The sequence below is a fragment of the Dunckerocampus dactyliophorus genome, chromosome 11 (assembly GCF_027744805.1).
Source record: "Dunckerocampus dactyliophorus isolate RoL2022-P2 chromosome 11, RoL_Ddac_1.1, whole genome shotgun sequence".
NCBI classification, from domain to species: Eukaryota; Metazoa; Chordata; class Actinopteri; order Syngnathiformes; family Syngnathidae; genus Dunckerocampus; species Dunckerocampus dactyliophorus.
Genome location: NC_072829.1, coordinates 15,493,906 through 15,510,938, shown reverse-complemented (window position 1 = coordinate 15,510,938; position 17,033 = coordinate 15,493,906). Strand labels below are relative to the sequence as shown.

The 17,033-nt window shown below is 40.5% G+C and overlaps 1 protein-coding gene across 1 annotated transcript in view; it reads left to right on the top strand.

The window, feature by feature from the left end:
- The window catches only part of pcdh10b (protocadherin 10b), a 39,732-nt gene that overhangs the window by 20,384 nt on the left and 2,315 nt on the right, over positions 1–17,033 (top strand). The window contains exons 4-5 of the mRNA XM_054791958.1: positions 6,763–6,920; positions 11,994–17,033. The exon at positions 11,994–17,033 is cut by the window's right edge and continues 2,315 nt beyond it. Of these exons, the coding sequence (XP_054647933.1) occupies positions 6,763–6,920; positions 11,994–12,047 (212 nt within the window). The 3' untranslated portion in view covers positions 12,048–17,033. The remainder of the gene's footprint in view (positions 1–6,762; positions 6,921–11,993) is intronic.

Sequence of the window (17,033 nt, the reverse complement as noted above, 5' to 3'; positions counted from 1 at the left end):
AAACAGCTGAAAAGTACAGTATTTAACAGCAAAAGTTTTATTTCCCTTTCTTTCTTTTTTTTTTTTTTTTTTTTTTTTACAAAGAAACAAAATTTCCTAAAAATACCCCAGGGACGATATTTCTGTACAGATCAAATTCAAAAGAAGTCAAAACAATGAAAACAAGTGTTTGCAATACTTTAGAAAACAGTGCAATTTACAGTTTTTCTCGATTGCTAAGACACATTTTTCAAAAGTTGCTCTCCTTTTCTGTAAACTATAAGGCCTAATAGATTACTCGATTAATCAAAAGAGTAAGCCTCAGATTAATCGACTAAGAAAATAATTGTTCGTCGCAACCCTACTTTTGTGACATTTTAAATAAAGTCACATTTTACGTAACTTCACCTTTCAGCGACAATATTTCCATTGAAAATGAAAAGACGTTTTTTAACATCATTGGACTAACAATTTCTCACACCGCAAAAATTCCTAATTTTCCCGAAATTCCACCTTCAATAACACTAATTCATAATATTAGGAAGTCTTACTATTTCCACATTTGTCAATCAATCAATCAATCAGTCAATCAATCAATCAATCAATCAATCAATCAATCAATCAACCAATCAACCAATCATTCAAACTATTCCAACATCAAAACATTCAGGATAACTCCTTTCCACATCCCAAAAATCTCCACTTTTCCTGAAATTCCACATTTCATTCATTTCACAACACAAAACCCAAATTCCAAGCTACATTCACAAAACCTCAGACTCCTCTTGCAAAACCAAACCTTCACCTCAAAACAGTTCGGTCTGCGCTCAAAACTGAACTATGTTGTCAAATTGTGCCCCGAGTCAATCAAATTTAAAAACACTACTGAGCAGTCACTAAACACTACATAGAAAAATAGAAAACAATGCTCAGGACATGAAGCTGTAGAAATAAATGTTTATTGTTCACTCTAGGCTAAATGCATGTTGCATTTGCACAGCACAAAAACAAAAATCTTGTGCATTCAGCACTTGTATACAGTAAGCCTACGTAAAAATAAAGTACAAAAATATACAAATGAGAAGTGCATTGCTCAGCCACAGCGTCATTTCTCTGTACTAGGTCAGGCCACAGGACTTCATCCACATCACAGGCCACATTTTGTCTGGCCAGGCAGTGGGGGAAAAAGCCCCTGGCATGCCTTATCCAGGCTTGGCATGCCTCCACACCTGTGTCACTACAGGCTAGTTCCATGGCTTGCAGGAGATTTATCCTGGTGTAAGGTTGGTGTTCATATGAGGAGAATTCTTCTTTGGTGGGGTTCAGGAAAGAGGAGTATGGTGGTAGGAAAAGATTGATAAAACCTTGGTTCATATTGAACCACCCTCTAACCTGGAGGGCTATATGTAAACTCACATTGTTCCAAACAACAAGATAGATGGGATGCTCATCACATGCAATTTTCCTCAATCGCATGTGATTGAGGAAAATAAGGAGCTGGTGAGTGTTGTAGGGCCCCAGGTTGGCATGATGGTGGACAACCCCATGATTGCTGATGGTAGCACATAATGTGACATTGCCGACCCGCCGCCTAGGGACACAAACAATGGCCCGTAGGCCAATCACGCTACGACCTCTCCTCCTTTTGATGAGCTTAAACCCAGTTTAATCCATGTAGATGTATTCATGGGGTCCTTCCATTGCATCCAGTTGAAAAACTGTAGAAATTGATATAGGTTTGTAAGTGATACAGAAAAAGCGAGTTAGGCCACTACTTTAAATGACTACTTACAGCTTAATCAACATTGGTTGTGTCTGGATACAGTATATACCAACCTGTACATCCTGGAACCTTTGCTCTTTGGCTTTGTCTGACTTGCGATCAAGGGGCACTCTGTTTCATGTTTCATGTGCAGTCTTGAGGACACGATCAACAGTAGAGAGGCTGACACTGTTGATACCCTCAAAATTTACATGGTCCTCAATGATCTTTTGCTGAATTTCACGCAGTTTAATGGTGTTGTTCTCATGGACCATATTGACAATTAGGGTCTCTTTGTGTGGGGAGAACATACCTGTCCTCCCACCCCCATGTGGCAGTCTTTCAATTCTACTAAAAGAGAACATCAATCCATCCATTTTCTATTCCGCTTCTCCTCTTTAGGGTCGCGGGGGCATGCTGGAGCTTTCCCAGCTGACTTTGGGTGACAGGCGGGGTACACCTTGGACTGGTCGCCAGCCAATCGCAGGGCACATATAGACAAAGAACTATTCACACTCACATTCATACCTATGGACAATTTAGAGTCACCAATTAACCTAACATGCATGTTTTTGGATGTGGGAGAAAACCGGAGTACCCGGAGAAAACCCACGCACGCACGGGGAGAACATGCAAACTCCACACAGAAATGCCCAACGGAGAATCAAACCCGGGTTTTCCCGATCTCCAGACTGTTACTGTGTTGGCCAACATGCTAACCACTAGACCACCGTGCGGCCAAAAAAGAACGTGCTGTTACAAACATATACATGGAATCCTAGGCCTATAAACAGCTAGCCTAACCCTCCATTACAATACTACAGTACATTGGCACAGTGATGTAGTGAAACAAACTTGCGTATACGTATATGTTCCCTCACATCACTAGCCGCAAGTGTGATGAATTTTGAGTTGTTGTGTTCAACCAGTGACACCTTTGCTTTACTTGTGTTTGGCTTTTGCCACTTGTGCTCACCATTATGCAACACAGGTGCATCACAATGAACATGTGGTGGCAAGTTGTGTCTAAACAAGGGAAAAGTGCTTATGGTTTTGCCAAAAGAGTGACTGATTCGATCAGTGGGTTCAGACAATAGGGTTTGTTTTTTTAGCAATTGAAACAAATTGTAACGTGGGAGGATTACGGTAAGGCATTATACCATCGCCATCGCAATTACCAGATGTGTTTTGCAAGTGTTTTCCCAATCTTAACAAGATATCTATGTTTGAGTTAAGTTTTTAATGTAGGAAACTGTGTGTAATGTTCTGCAGCAACTGTATTAAAAGCAAAGTGCAAAGCAGAAAATGTGTTTAAGGTATTGTCACATTGTGTTTTACCTATTGTTACAAGACGTTTTGGTTTTGAAGCTTTGGCCTTAGCATTTTCTTTTTGGGTGTAAGCAGTTGGCAAAAACTGTATAACATTCAGCTCATTTAAATCATTTAAGCTATTTTCTACATTGTCAAAATTCTAGATTCTACATAACGCCACATTTTCCAGCCTAAAATCTCCCATTGAAATGAGTATTTTTTTCCCAACCTATTCAAACCATTCTGGCATGAAAACATTTAGGATAACAATTTTCCACATCCCACAAATTGTCTTGTCTAGTTTCAAATATTTTTGAAGTAAAGCTGTTTTTATTCCATTAGAGTTGTTTGTTGTGGGGTTGTTGATTTAATTGTGCAAACAGGGCACAGAGTATTAGTATTATAATGAAATACATTTATTTGTAGATTCATTTATTTAAGAAAGACGGGGACAGTGCATGTTAGTTTTTTACAGTCACCTCAATATTACCTGATGTCTGTGAAAGCACCTCGCATTCTTGTCTGCGCTATCCGCCATGAGCTGTGTGCCATGTTTATGGGTGACTTTGTTTTTGTTGTGATTGAGTGGGGACTTAGCCTGGCGTTTGTCCGACACACAGCTGCAGATATCTGCTGGAGAAGAGTGCTCCATAAAGGGAGAGAGACAGCGTCTCACCACTGCAGCTCACTTTGTGTTGCAAACAGTAGCTTAATATTAAATTAAATACAGGATATGTGAGATGTTTGAGTTGATACAGTTCCACCGTTTGGGTCACCGCTTGTCATTGTGAGGTGATGGTGGGTGCCGCAGCCAAATCAGTTGAGAAGCACACACACATCATCCACAAACAAAATACCAATAGCTCCAGTGCTAAGTTGTTTTTCAGTCTTTTACATTACTGCAAGACACACTTGATGCATGTTTCAATAAGGTTCTTTTTGTGCTTTTAAACAATGGAGACAGTGAAATCACTGAATAAAATGTGAACTTTATGTTTGAAATACAATAGTAACGGGTTTATTTGAGGAATGGCAAGGAAAAGTAACCATAATTCCAAAAAAAGTAGCCATAAAAGTTACCAAAACAAAATATTTTGATGAACTGCTGTGTCGAAAATGAACAGTTGTGAACCAAAACAAGATTGTAACATTGTCACTCGTCATTTGCATCAACTCTCTCTTCTGGAGTTGGCCAGAGATTCTCATCGACGTCATATTTGATATTTTTCCTTGCGAGGCATGGGTGGAAAAAAAATCACCTGGCAGGACAAATCCAGGCCTGACATTGGTCTACCATTACGGTAGTAGCTGGACCATGGCCGGCTGGACCATCATCGTGCCCCGATTGATGACATGATCCACAACCATTGCTCTGATTTCATTCGATGTGGCTGTCGCTGTCTTGGCACCTGGCCTTGTCCTCGACCACCCCCTTCCCAACACCCACCCACCGACAAGGCCAATGGCACTCCCTTTTTGTTGGGGCGTATGCCTCCATCTCTGACAAGGCCCACAGACACCAGTTTGAAAGGTTCCTTGTCGTCTACCAAATCTTTCTCCTTCACCTCCACGTCCACGTCCTCTCACTTGACATCTCAGCTGATCTGCCTGCTCCGTGCTGTGTTGAAGCACACTGATGCAAACCCTTACCTACTGTATATACTTTTACTACAGTGTGAACTCAATCACCAGTAATTGAAGTTGTTATTACTACCCACAGTATATCCATAAATTGAGGTTACCCTTAAACGTGTGCACTAGGAACGATATCATTTCCTTTTTGTACCGTTACATATTATTTTGAGTAGTTGTGTTTATTGATAGATGACATGAAAAGACAGTCACATCATATGTAATGTTTGCATTCCATTTTGAAATGGAAATACTTGTTAACGTGGGTCATTTCGAACAAGTTTTTTTTTTTTATTTCAGTGAACAAATGACTTAAATGTAATGTGTACTAGGCATGGGCCAGTTACCGGTTTCGAGGTATACCACGGTATGAAAAAGTTGGTTTCAAAACCACTCAAATTGTCCATCATACCATTCCTGTGATATGAGAGAAAATGGAGGTCCAGCGCGGCCACTACGTACAACTACTTTGTCACGTCCAGTGTTATTCCTCGCAGTCGGAACCGGGCTTCGATGTGTTGAAACTACATGCGTGTACTGTGTGTGCTGTGTTGCCAAAAGTTGAGCGTCAGCTGCCTCATTAGCAGTGAGATGATCGGTCGACATATTACTCACGTCTAGGGTCACCAAATGTGGAGATATGATCCAGAACGAGACAGGAGTCTCCACTCAACAACGAGCAACAGCCACTTAACATTTCAGTTGATAACACCAATCACATGACCTGGAAATGGAAGTTAGTGAAAAAGTGTGACCTGCACACTCATCACTATGAAATACAGTAATAACATAAAATTACAAGGGTTTTTTTTATTATGTTATGTTGTTTATGTTGTCACTTGATTGCAGTTATTTGTTTTTTGTGTTTTGTTTTTTTTTTACTAAGAAAATATTTATTGTGTTGTGACTTGAGTTGCTGGGTTAATTCAGTTATTTTTTGTTATTTATTTTAAATACGGATGTTCCACTTTCATTGCGTTCTACTATATAGTTTAAAAATGACTGTTTTGACTTATTTGGCGGTTATCATAAAGTCAGAATCCCATACCGGCCCATGCCTAACGTGTACTGTGTCCAAGCAAATGAAGAAAATGTTTAGCGTTTGGAAAAGTTGTCTATTTTTATGATCTGTTTTGAAGTTTGTATTGTAAAAAAAAACTGTTATCAACATTTTCATGTCAATATGCAATGGTAAGGCAGTGGATCATTTCCTTCAGGTTGATGTTAAGTAATAACAGCAGCATTTGACATCAAAGAAGAGAAGAAAGAGTCACTAAAAACAGTACAACAATAGGCATAAAACCGTGTGCACTTGACAAATCCATGAATTTGGGGAGGCACAAAGTGCTTGAGTGCTTAAGCACCTAAGTGCTAACCCGCTGACGTTATTGCATTTTATGACATTTGTTTTAACATACAAAATGTAATCAAAACAGATGCAGCCAGATATATATTTTTAAACGTGGCACGTTCTCTGAGAAACTCGAGTGGACTGAGAAGTAAATAGTTGTCCATTTTTGAAGGTCGTTGATACAATAACTTGAAAATGGCTCATGTTTTGTGTAGTGCTGCAAAGTCTCTGACTCTTGCCGTTAATAATCGTTGTTGGAAGTGTTGCTATGATGCTGTTGGCATACTCTTCTTTTTAATAAAGTCAAGTTGGTTTAATGTGGGAAACACCTGAACCTCATTATCCTAACATGATACATGACAGTTTGGTCCCTCTGAAAGGAATGTGTGGGCGTTGTCTCTGTCATTGTGTGGGTGGATTTGATGGCACTGATGCACAAATAGAAAGTTTAATGTGAGAAATTTGATTACGTGCACTACTAGGTTGTGGATAATTAACTTGAAAGATATAGAAAACTAGAGGGCACCAACACCCAGTCATTGGAGATGTCCAGTGCTGCTTTGTATCCTGGATAAGTGGGAGCATCAGGCAGGGCATCCTGTATCAAATCTCGGCCACACAAATTGATTTGCTGGTGACCCTTGAAGGGAAAAGCGAAAAGGCAACATCATGCTACTAAAAACCTGAACGCTCCTCTCATGTTTTTCTTCCCATTCCTTACCTCCAGGTGCTGATATGTTCTCCAACTGCACAGAGGAGTGCAGGGCTCTGGGCCACTCTGATCGCTGCTGGATGCCGAGCTTCATGCCCACCGATGGGCGGCAAGGCCCGGACTACCGTAGCAACCTCCACGTGCCGGGTATGGACTCAATGCCGGACACAGAGGTATTTCAAAGCTCTGAGCCAATGGCCGATAAGTCATTCTCCACTTTTGGCAAGGAGACACCTGTCAGTCATCTTCACCACCATCATCTCCACAACCATCACTTCAACCACCACAGCACGCAAGGGAGGAAAGACTTGGAAGCCTTTCTACCTAAATCACCTCATACCTCAGCTTATTTTAGTGAGTATCCTGTTTTCTCTGATCTACTGATCCTATTAGGCTAAAAAGAAAATCATTCTGATTCAATTTTCCCCATGGATTGGCTGGTGGAAGGAAGCGTGAAATTAATTTTACGTCTGACCCTTGTTCTCTTGGCTTCTTGTCAGAGTATTTAACTAACTCTTCCCACTGGAAGTATCTCTCACTACGTTTACATGCACTAAAACAACACATTTTTGCACAAATGCAGTTGAAAGGCATGTATTCATTCATTCATTACTAGACTATACTACAGTGGCGTGAAAAAGTGTTTGCCCCCTTCCTGAGTTCTTATTTTTTGCATGCTTGTCACACTTAAATGTTTTGGATCATCAAACAAATGTAAATATTAGTCAATGACAAGGAACACAAAATGAAATTTTTCAATAAAACATTTTATTATTAAGGGAGAAAAAAAATCCAAATCTTTATGGCCCTGTGTGAAAACGTGATTGACCTCCCCCTTGCTGCCCCCCAGAAAGAAAGTAATTGAGCTCTATCAGCTTGGAAAAGGTTATAAAGCCATTTCTAAGGCTTTGGGACTCCAACGAACCACAGTGGGAGCCATTATCCACAAATGGCGAAAACATGGAGCAGTGGTGAACCTTCCCATGGGTGGAACCAAAATTACCCCAAGTGATTCATCTAAGAGGTCACAACAACAGCTGCAGGCCTCACTTGCCTCAGTTAAGGTCAGTGTTCATGACTCCACCATAAGAAAGACACTGGGCAAAAAGGGACCAAAACAAGACACCAAACCAAGACCAAAACCAATGCTGAATAAAAAGAACATTAAAGCTTGTCTCAATTTTTCCAGAAAACAACTTGATGAGCCCCAAGACCTTTGGGAAAATATGCATAAAAGTAACACCGCATTTTAGAAAAAGAATATCATACCACCAGCATAATATGGTGGTGGTAGTGTGATGGTTTGGGGCTGTTTTGCTGACTCAGGACCTAGAAGACTTGCTGTGATAAATGCAACCATGAATTCTGCTATCTACCAAAAAATCCTGCAGGAGAATGTCCGGTCATCTGTTCATAACCTCAAGCTGAAACGAACTTGGGTTCTGCAGCAGGACAATGATCCAAAAGACACCAGCAAGTCCACCTTTGAATGGTTGAAGAAAAACAAAATGAATACTTTGAGGTGGCCTGGTCAAAGTCCTGATCTGAATCCTATTGATATGCCGTGGCATGACCTTAAAAAGGCGGTTCATGCTCAAAAACCCTCCAATGTGGCTCAATTACAACAATTCTGTTGTTGCTGCTAAGGTGGCCCAACCAGTTATTAGGTTTAGGGGGCAATCACGTTTTCACACAGGGCCATGTAGGCCCATGTATGTCCATTTAAAAACTGCATTTTGTGTTGACAAATATTTAAAATTGTTTCATGATCTGAAACATTTAAGTGTGACACATTTGCAAAAAAAACCTAAAGAAATCAGGGGGGGAAACTTTTTCACACCCCTGTATATACTGTATCTCTTGCATGTACAGACTTTGGTGGATGGATGATCAGAGTGGTCTTTGTATGCATGCACCTGTCTCCATGGAGGACTAATGGTGCATGCGGCAGCTGGCATAAACACTGTGACATAAACATTGTCCGTGGTATTGCCAGTGCATTCCTACATGCATGCAGTACTGCGTGGCTGCAAGGCCTTTTCAAAGCAAATAAGCCTGGAAGTATGCTGATTTTCTCAGGCATTTCATTTGAGTGAGGATATTTGCGTAACGGGTCACTATCTGGTTACGGGAAAACATCTGCAGTAAAATAAAACCAACTCTCTCGTGACCGTTTTTTAATAATGTTGCAAAATCACGTCATCATTCATTGGACATGGGTGGAAGTATGGATGAAAAAAAACACGTTAAGGTCATTGAAAGACTGGAAAGAGGTGGGCAGATGACATTCCTATAGAGTTTCTAAACGCTCATTTAAAGGCTACAGAGAATAATCTTTAATCATTGCAATTTGGTGATAATGGTTAATTATAATTCTGTCGCGCAGTGCCTGAAGAGTCGCCATCTCTCATCAGCAGACGCAGCTAGCAGGAATTATCTACTGTCAAAGCCCTGCTGCTTCCACAGTGCTATCGTTAAAACCACAGCATGCTCTTTACAACAGCAGGAAAAATGTTTTCTTCTTCCCTTTTAATGAACAATGTGGCAACCCTCTGTACTTTCCCTGACATTTTTTTATTCTGGATCACACGGTTTGGAACACAAACCACTCGTTTTATCAAGTTGTTTTCTTAATGTGCGATTTTCCCGAGGTTGACAGCTTGGGGAGGCGTGGCTTATGAATATTGACACACCCGCGCAGCATAAGCAACTGCAATGCAATCGGTTCGATACATTTATATTTAAGATGTACACGTGCATGTGTACAGCGCATGTGTACAGGACTCATGGATGACACTCAGATAAAGAGTTAATGAATTATAATAAAGGAAGAACACGTCAAAAATAAAACAAGAATACAAAGAAGAAAAGGAGGAAAAGCCGAGGCTAACAAATAAACTCACCATGGGAGGTGGAAACAACAACGCTGATGTGCAAGACATAAATGAGTCAGTCATAACTCATGAGTATTTTACCCAGCCGGGACTTAAAGGTACTTGTCTCCGTTAACTTGGTCACTTAATCACCTCCCACCCCCACCGTCCTGCCCAAGATACATCACAGGTACTCGACGAAGACTCAAGTTTCACTGACTCCTGGGTTCTCGATGAAGACTCGATTTTCTCTGACTCGGGTGTGCTCGACGAAGACTCGAGTTTCACTGATTCGCGGGTGCTCGACAAAGACTTACGTTGCTCTAACTCACTCGATGGAGACTCGTGTTTCACTGACTCACAGATTCTCTACAAAGATTTGACTTTCACTGACTCCCGGGTACATCAAGGAAGACTCACGTTCTACTGACTCACTGCTGCTCAACCAAGACTCGAGTTTAACTGACTCACGGGTGCTTGTCACAGACTCGAGTTCCACTGACTTACTGGCGCTTGACGAAGACTCAAGTTTCTCCGACACAGGGGTGCACGAGGAAGACTCGAGTTTCACTGACTGGCGGATGCTCATCGAACACTTGCATTCCACTGACTTTCAGGTTCTCGATGAAGATTTGAGTTTCACTGACTCACAGGGGATTAACAAATATTAGAGTTTCACTGACTCACTCGATGAAGACTTGCGTTTCACTGACTCACGGGTGCTCGACAAATACTTTTTCACTGACTCACGGGTGCTTGTCACAGCCACGAGTTCCACTGACTTACTGGCGCTTGACGAAGACTCAAGTTTCGCTGACTCACGGGTGCACGAGGAAGACTCAAGTTTCACTGACTGGCAGATGCTCATCGAACACGCATTCCACTGACTTACGGGTTCTCGATGAAGATTAGAGTTTCACCGACTCACTCGATGAAGACTTGTGTTTCACTGACTCACGGGTGCTCGACAAAGACTTTTTCACTGACTCAAGGGTGCTTGAACTTGTCGTGCATGTGCAAGTTTCCGCACTCAGTGACTGGTGACCCCAGTGAATTGCATAGCCGATTCATTTCAGTGAGCAATTCATAAGAAGTGGAGTCAGTAAAAGGAATCGAGTTTCCCGTCACTCAACCGAATTAACCTCAGTTGGACTCCAGTGAAGCTGTAGAAACATCAAGGTGATGATGAGGAGGATCAGTGACAACAGGATACACCTGAGCTCCATTTTCAGCTTCACGGCAAAGGCTGTGAATACTTATTCCCTTTTTTTTTATTGTTAATGCATTTTCAAAAATCACTAAAAATATAAAATCTTAATCACGTGATGGTGATGGTGATGGTGTGGAGAACTTTGAGGGGAAAAGAACGACTAACCCACGTGGGAATACGTTTGTGACATAAAATGTGGAACAAGCACAAGTGGGACGCACTGGAGCACTGCAGCTCGCTTTTATCGCCACTTTTCCCACCAACACGACCACGCATTCTCCTCTTTAACTAGATCACTGAAGCCCTTATGCAAATGCATGTGGGGGTCGGCGGCGTGGTAAAGAGGGACCAGTTGAGTGGGGAGGGGGTGGGCGGAAGGCAGTCGAGAGGAGAGAATGACGATAACAAGAGAGCTGATCCCACTAATCTGATCAAGTCAGCGATACACAGACTCTTTTGTCCTGGGGGAGGGGGTCGGGGGTCAGGGTGGGGTAAGCAGCGTGAGGCTAGCCAGAGCCTGGTGATTACCAGCAGGAACCTCAGACAACATGGAGGCAGGGGGCGGGGAATGAGTTGAAGGAGCTAAAACTTGCTTCTCTTTGACTCGGGTCATTTGAGGCACATTCTTCTGTTGGCGGCCCCACTAAATTGATCATGCAGTATCCACCGTACGCCTCCCACCCCCACCCCCACCCCCACCCCCATACCATTCATATCACATAGCTGCATGCTTAGCAGCTTCCACCTCGGTTTACAGCTTTCACGTAGCCGGCTGTGCTGCGATCGCTCCTCCGCACTTCCGTTTCACAAACTTTCATCATAGAAGGAGATAGAAAGATGGCAAATGGGAGGTGTAAGGGGGGGGGGGGGGGGGGGGGGGGGCACTAATATAAAGGTAGGGGGAAACACTGTTCATTATCCGTGAAACATTTCAAAATAATGGGAACACTCCTATTGCGTCGCATGGAATGTGACAGCCCATCCCTTGTTGTGCATGCAACTGTAACAAAGTGGTGTTTTTCTTTTTCCTTTTCTTGTTTTCAGACAAGCGTGACATGGTCTCACACACACACACACACACACACACACACACACACACACACGCACACGCACACACACAAAGCAAAGCTAACTCAGAACATTTTTGTCTCTGTTTCTTCCAGCGAGGAAAAGGGTTTGCTAGCTCTTTTCGTGTTGACATTTCGGACACTGCGTGACTTTGCACAATCGCCCCCCCCACCAGAAATAAAGACGGTCCTCGCCGGCAAGGAAAAACAATGACAAAACGAGGACAGTTGACTAGATGACCCGCTCCTTCATCTTTAATCTGCTGGAATTCTGTGGAGAAACAGCTTCGGGGGGCGGGGGCCGGTCTTGGGATAAGGAGACAGTCGGACACGGAGGAGGGAAAGGACGGCTTCAGGCTGCTTGATAAATGGCCTTACTGAGAGGACTTTATCTCAGCAGGACTGAGAAAGTCCAACAAACAATGGATGGACGTCAGTGGCAGACAAATGAAATCTCTCACATGTTTTCCAATGTTTAGTGTGCCTGTTTACAGCACTGATGTACATCTTTATACACACATAAGCCACCACGGAGCCCTTTAGGACAATGTCCGCAGAGACGCCAAACTGTACAGGAGATTCTACGTGCATTTTTCAATGCTTTTCCATTTTTTTTCTATTCTGTTTTGTGCTCAGGTGTTTTGTTTTCATCTGCTTCCAACTTGTGGGGAAAAAAAAAATTAGAACAGAATGTGTTGACCATGTTTTCTTTTAACCCATAAGAAACCCATAAGAATATTTAGAATTCAAATGGAAATGACTCCTTATTCATGTGAAAGATGTGTGATGTTTTATACGTATGTTACAATGTTCATGATAAATGTACTCTTAACTCGGCACGTGTTTGTGTGGCACAAATGTGCTTTGAATCGGGCCATTCCGCCGACTCGGTGCCGTTTGCTTGTTGTACCTAAATTTCTGTCTTTTTTCGACTATAAATATGATAATGCACACGTTGAACGACTCGAAATGTGTATTGGGCCATCTCAGGCAAGTTTATTTCTTTTTTTTTCACAGGTTTCCTAAGCCAAGGTGATTCATTTCAGTAACAGGACAGAAAGTAACAGGAGTGGCTTTTCAGCACACATTTAGCAAATACAGTCCTCCCACACAATATCGTGGTTCGATCGTCGCTACCTTGCTATAGCTCGCTTTTTCAGAAATGAATTAATAAATGATCACTGTTTCGTGGTAGACTATGATCTATTATTAGTAAAAACATAATATAAGTCATATGTATTCTGGTCACAAGGTGGCAATAACGACTCCCAACATTTATGAGATATTACCTTACATTGCATTACCTTAACACCGCATGAAGTCAGGCAGGACATGTCCGACATGATAGAGTGGGAAAAAGTTCTCTCATTCCATGTGGAAATGGTACATTTTTGGCTTCTTAAGTTAAGAAGAAATAAAAAACGCGAGACTAAATGGTTAGCTCACTAGCTTGCAAGCTAGCGGCCTTCTCGGGTCCCTGTAGCATAAGAACTGAGGAATGTGATGTAAACGATGATTTATAGAAGTATAAAGTTGACAACTGGCATGTTGTTTCATGTCTACAGGGCTCTAATAATGTTAAAAAACATATTTTCGCTCTAACAGCGAAAGTATTGAATTTATTAACACTGAATCCTTTGCCGCGGAAATTCATTCATCGTGGTTGGGTCTGGAACCAATTCATCGCTATACCTGAGGGACAACTGTACGTGAAATGTTGCCATTTATGCTAATATTGACGCATATTGACACTAAAAATAAAAAAAATAACATTAAAAAATAATTAAGGTAAAAAATAATTTCGGTAACAGGACTTGTGTGAGATTTGAACCCTCCCTTCCCAGTCATAGTTGAAGTATCATCGAATATACAGAAAATAAATGAAGGAACCTACTTTTGTCTGTGCCATGGCCTGCAGAAGATGTGAATGTTAAATTAGTATATTTCATGGTAAAGTCTCAATTTCTGTCTTTTTTTCAACTTGAAATTTGATAACACATGTTGAACTACTCAAAATGTGTATTGGACTATCTCAGGCAACTTTATTTTATTTTTGTGCAGGTTTCCTCAGTCAAGATGACTCATTAAAGTAAGTGAGTTTTTAGCATAGAATTAGCCAACACATGAAATATAGCCACATGGCATTTATGCTAATAGCACGTTGACACTAAAAATAAACAACATTTAAAAAATAATGTAGGTAAGAGGACTGTGCTGACATTTTACATTTAGATTTTGTTTTTTGGTAATGTTTTTACAGTTCATTTTTATTGTGATGCAAATGGCATTGATTCAGTGGAATGGTACATACATTGATTGAAAACCATTGAAAGAGAGACATTTATTGAGTTGTCTCATTAGCATTTTTGCTATGGTGACAAATATGACAGGTCAGGCTTTCCATTGCAATGTGAAGGCTAAAAGCCCGATTGTGATATTTGCCTAGCTTGTTTTCTATGAATCCATTCAATAAATATAGGTAAGATGAGTTAAACTGTATTTGACACCCTATTAAAGCATTGCAGTTGTTAAATTGATTTAAAATGAGCTTTCATGGTAAAAAAAAAAAATAAAAATAAAAAAAAACTTGGGGAAATGAGCTAGCTTACGAGACACACTGCCATTTTGGGGAAGCCATATCTGGAATAGTCACATGACAGCCACTCCTAGATGTTTTCTATATATCACTGAGGGACTGGACGAGTTCAAGTGAAGCACAAAGCTGTATAGGACACATTTTTACCACATTTAAAGTCTTTTTATGGCTTCTTATGGGTTATGTATTTTTTTTGGTTTTTGCGCCATCACATTTGTGGGCTTGAAGCATCTAGTTTCTATCATGTGTGAGAAGTGTTGATTACTGTACTCTTTTAAAAAGGTAAATATAAAAGTCTATCTATAAATTTATCTGTATCTACTTGTTATGGAGGCGTGTTATCTGGGTTTCAAATTTGGATTGAAATTGTTTTGAAGCCCCCCTAATGGCGGCTGGTTCTTCTGCGAAAGACAGAGACTGAATGGCCTTAGCAGATGTGAAACTTCTTCTGGGACATGTTTCATAACTTCTTTTCCACCTTTAGATATGATCAAGCGTGTATAAAACTGAGACAGCAGCTGAAAATTCATGGTAATTCTGTGTCATTGTAATGAAAATGTTAATAGTTATTTTATAAACGGAAAAACACTACGCATTCGGATCCAGGATACTCACTTCTCTTTTTTCCACACGCCACGACCACAAAAACAACAACTATTCCAACAATAAAGAGAAAAATGGTTGTAAAGAAATGTGTCGCATTTCATGATTTCACATTTCAGGAGTTCATGTACTAAAACGAATTCTGTTAAACAATTCATCTGCAGTTTTACGGCTGCGATTATTATCGGAGTCAATTAATCTGAAAATTGTGTCAATTAATCGAGTAATTGGTTCCGCCCTAGACGGACAAAATTGATATGAACCAAACACGGTTCATTATTTATATCAGAAAAGAGACAAAAATGTTGATTTGACACTGTTTTCCAAAGTCAAAGAGTGTGTGAATATCTTGGTTTGCCTAAAACACGAAGATAGCAGGTCTGCTTTCATGGACGACAAAGGAAATGACAAAATATTCACATTTGAGAGGCTGAAATCAGAGGATATTTCCAAAAAAATTCCTAAATAGTTGTCGATTAACTGGAAAATGGATTCACAGTATCATCGATTAGTTGTTGCAGATCTATGCAGTTCCTATTGTCTTGTTATAACCATCCAGCTCCATCAGGACATTCAGAGTAACATTTTTCACATCCCAAAAATGTTCACTTTCCCTAAAATTCCTCATTTTCCATATGCAAATTCTCTTTGACCATGGGAATTTGTGCTAATTTCACATTTCTCAAAGTATTCAAACCATTCCAATATTTTGCTCCTTCCGGACAAGGTGGTTATCTATTGAAAGTCCCAGTTTTCCCTGAATTTTCCAGCTCACAATTTCTCATTGGAATGAATGTAATTTTTTCAAGATTTTTCAAGCCATTCCAAAACATTCTGGCTAACAAACATTCAAAAAATTCTCCCTTTTCCCGTAACTCCATTTCAGTCGAGCTTCAGCTCTTTGGCATTCACACAGTTTCTACGCAAATTTTCTTCTTAAGTTATTATTTTTCTTTTCACTCTGACCCACATACTCCTTGGTATGAGACAGAGAGTAAATAAATGTTTCAAAAAGCCATGACAATTTTCCTAATATTAATACAGTGAAACCTTGCTTAGCTGATGCTAGCGTGTTTTTCGGTTAATGTCGAAAATTTAGGGCCAAATTTTGCCTTGGTTTGCGTACATTTTCCGGTTAGTGTACAATATTTTACGTGCCTTGTCATGTTATACATACATTGCGTGAGTCCAACTGCATTTTTAATGTATTTTTATCACAGAAGGACCTTGTTAGCTGCTTGCTAATACATTGAAACAGGAACCGTATGCCTGCTCCGTCGCCCGTCTATGATGTCATCAGTGGTTGACTCTGTAGTTCATTGCTAACCAACACAGTCTCAATACTGTTAAAACAAAACATGTTATGCTAGTTTTACAGTAATAGTTTTCCATGCATAAAACAATTCTAAATGCATATACATGAGGAATAAAAGGGATAAATGAACATTTAGGGTTACTTTTACCTTAATTGAATACGTGATTGTTGCCAAAGACGCAATGTGACCGCAAGATAACACGGACACCAGCTTTATGATTTGCCGCGAGTTATTTCTTGAATTTAATATCGTTTCTCACCATTTTCATCAAAATGCTGAGACTTGCAAATATCATTTTGCTCCACTTTGGCCAAATAAAAGCAGAGACTTGAGGTGCACGTATGAAAACCTTCATTTTTCTTTAGTACGAGTAAATAAGAACAAATAAGATGGAAAAGAAAAACATATGTTCATTAGATTTTCAGCAGTCCAATGCACGCTTCAAATGAAGTGTTGATTATTAGACCACAACACAGCAGGGAGCCTGACCTGTTCCACTACAAAAATCAAGAAAATCGATGCTGACACACTTCATAATCCTCTCATTCCTTTTTGACAATACTTGAGGATTGAGGGGATCTTTTTATCTGTCTGAAACACATGTAGCACCAGTAGATTACA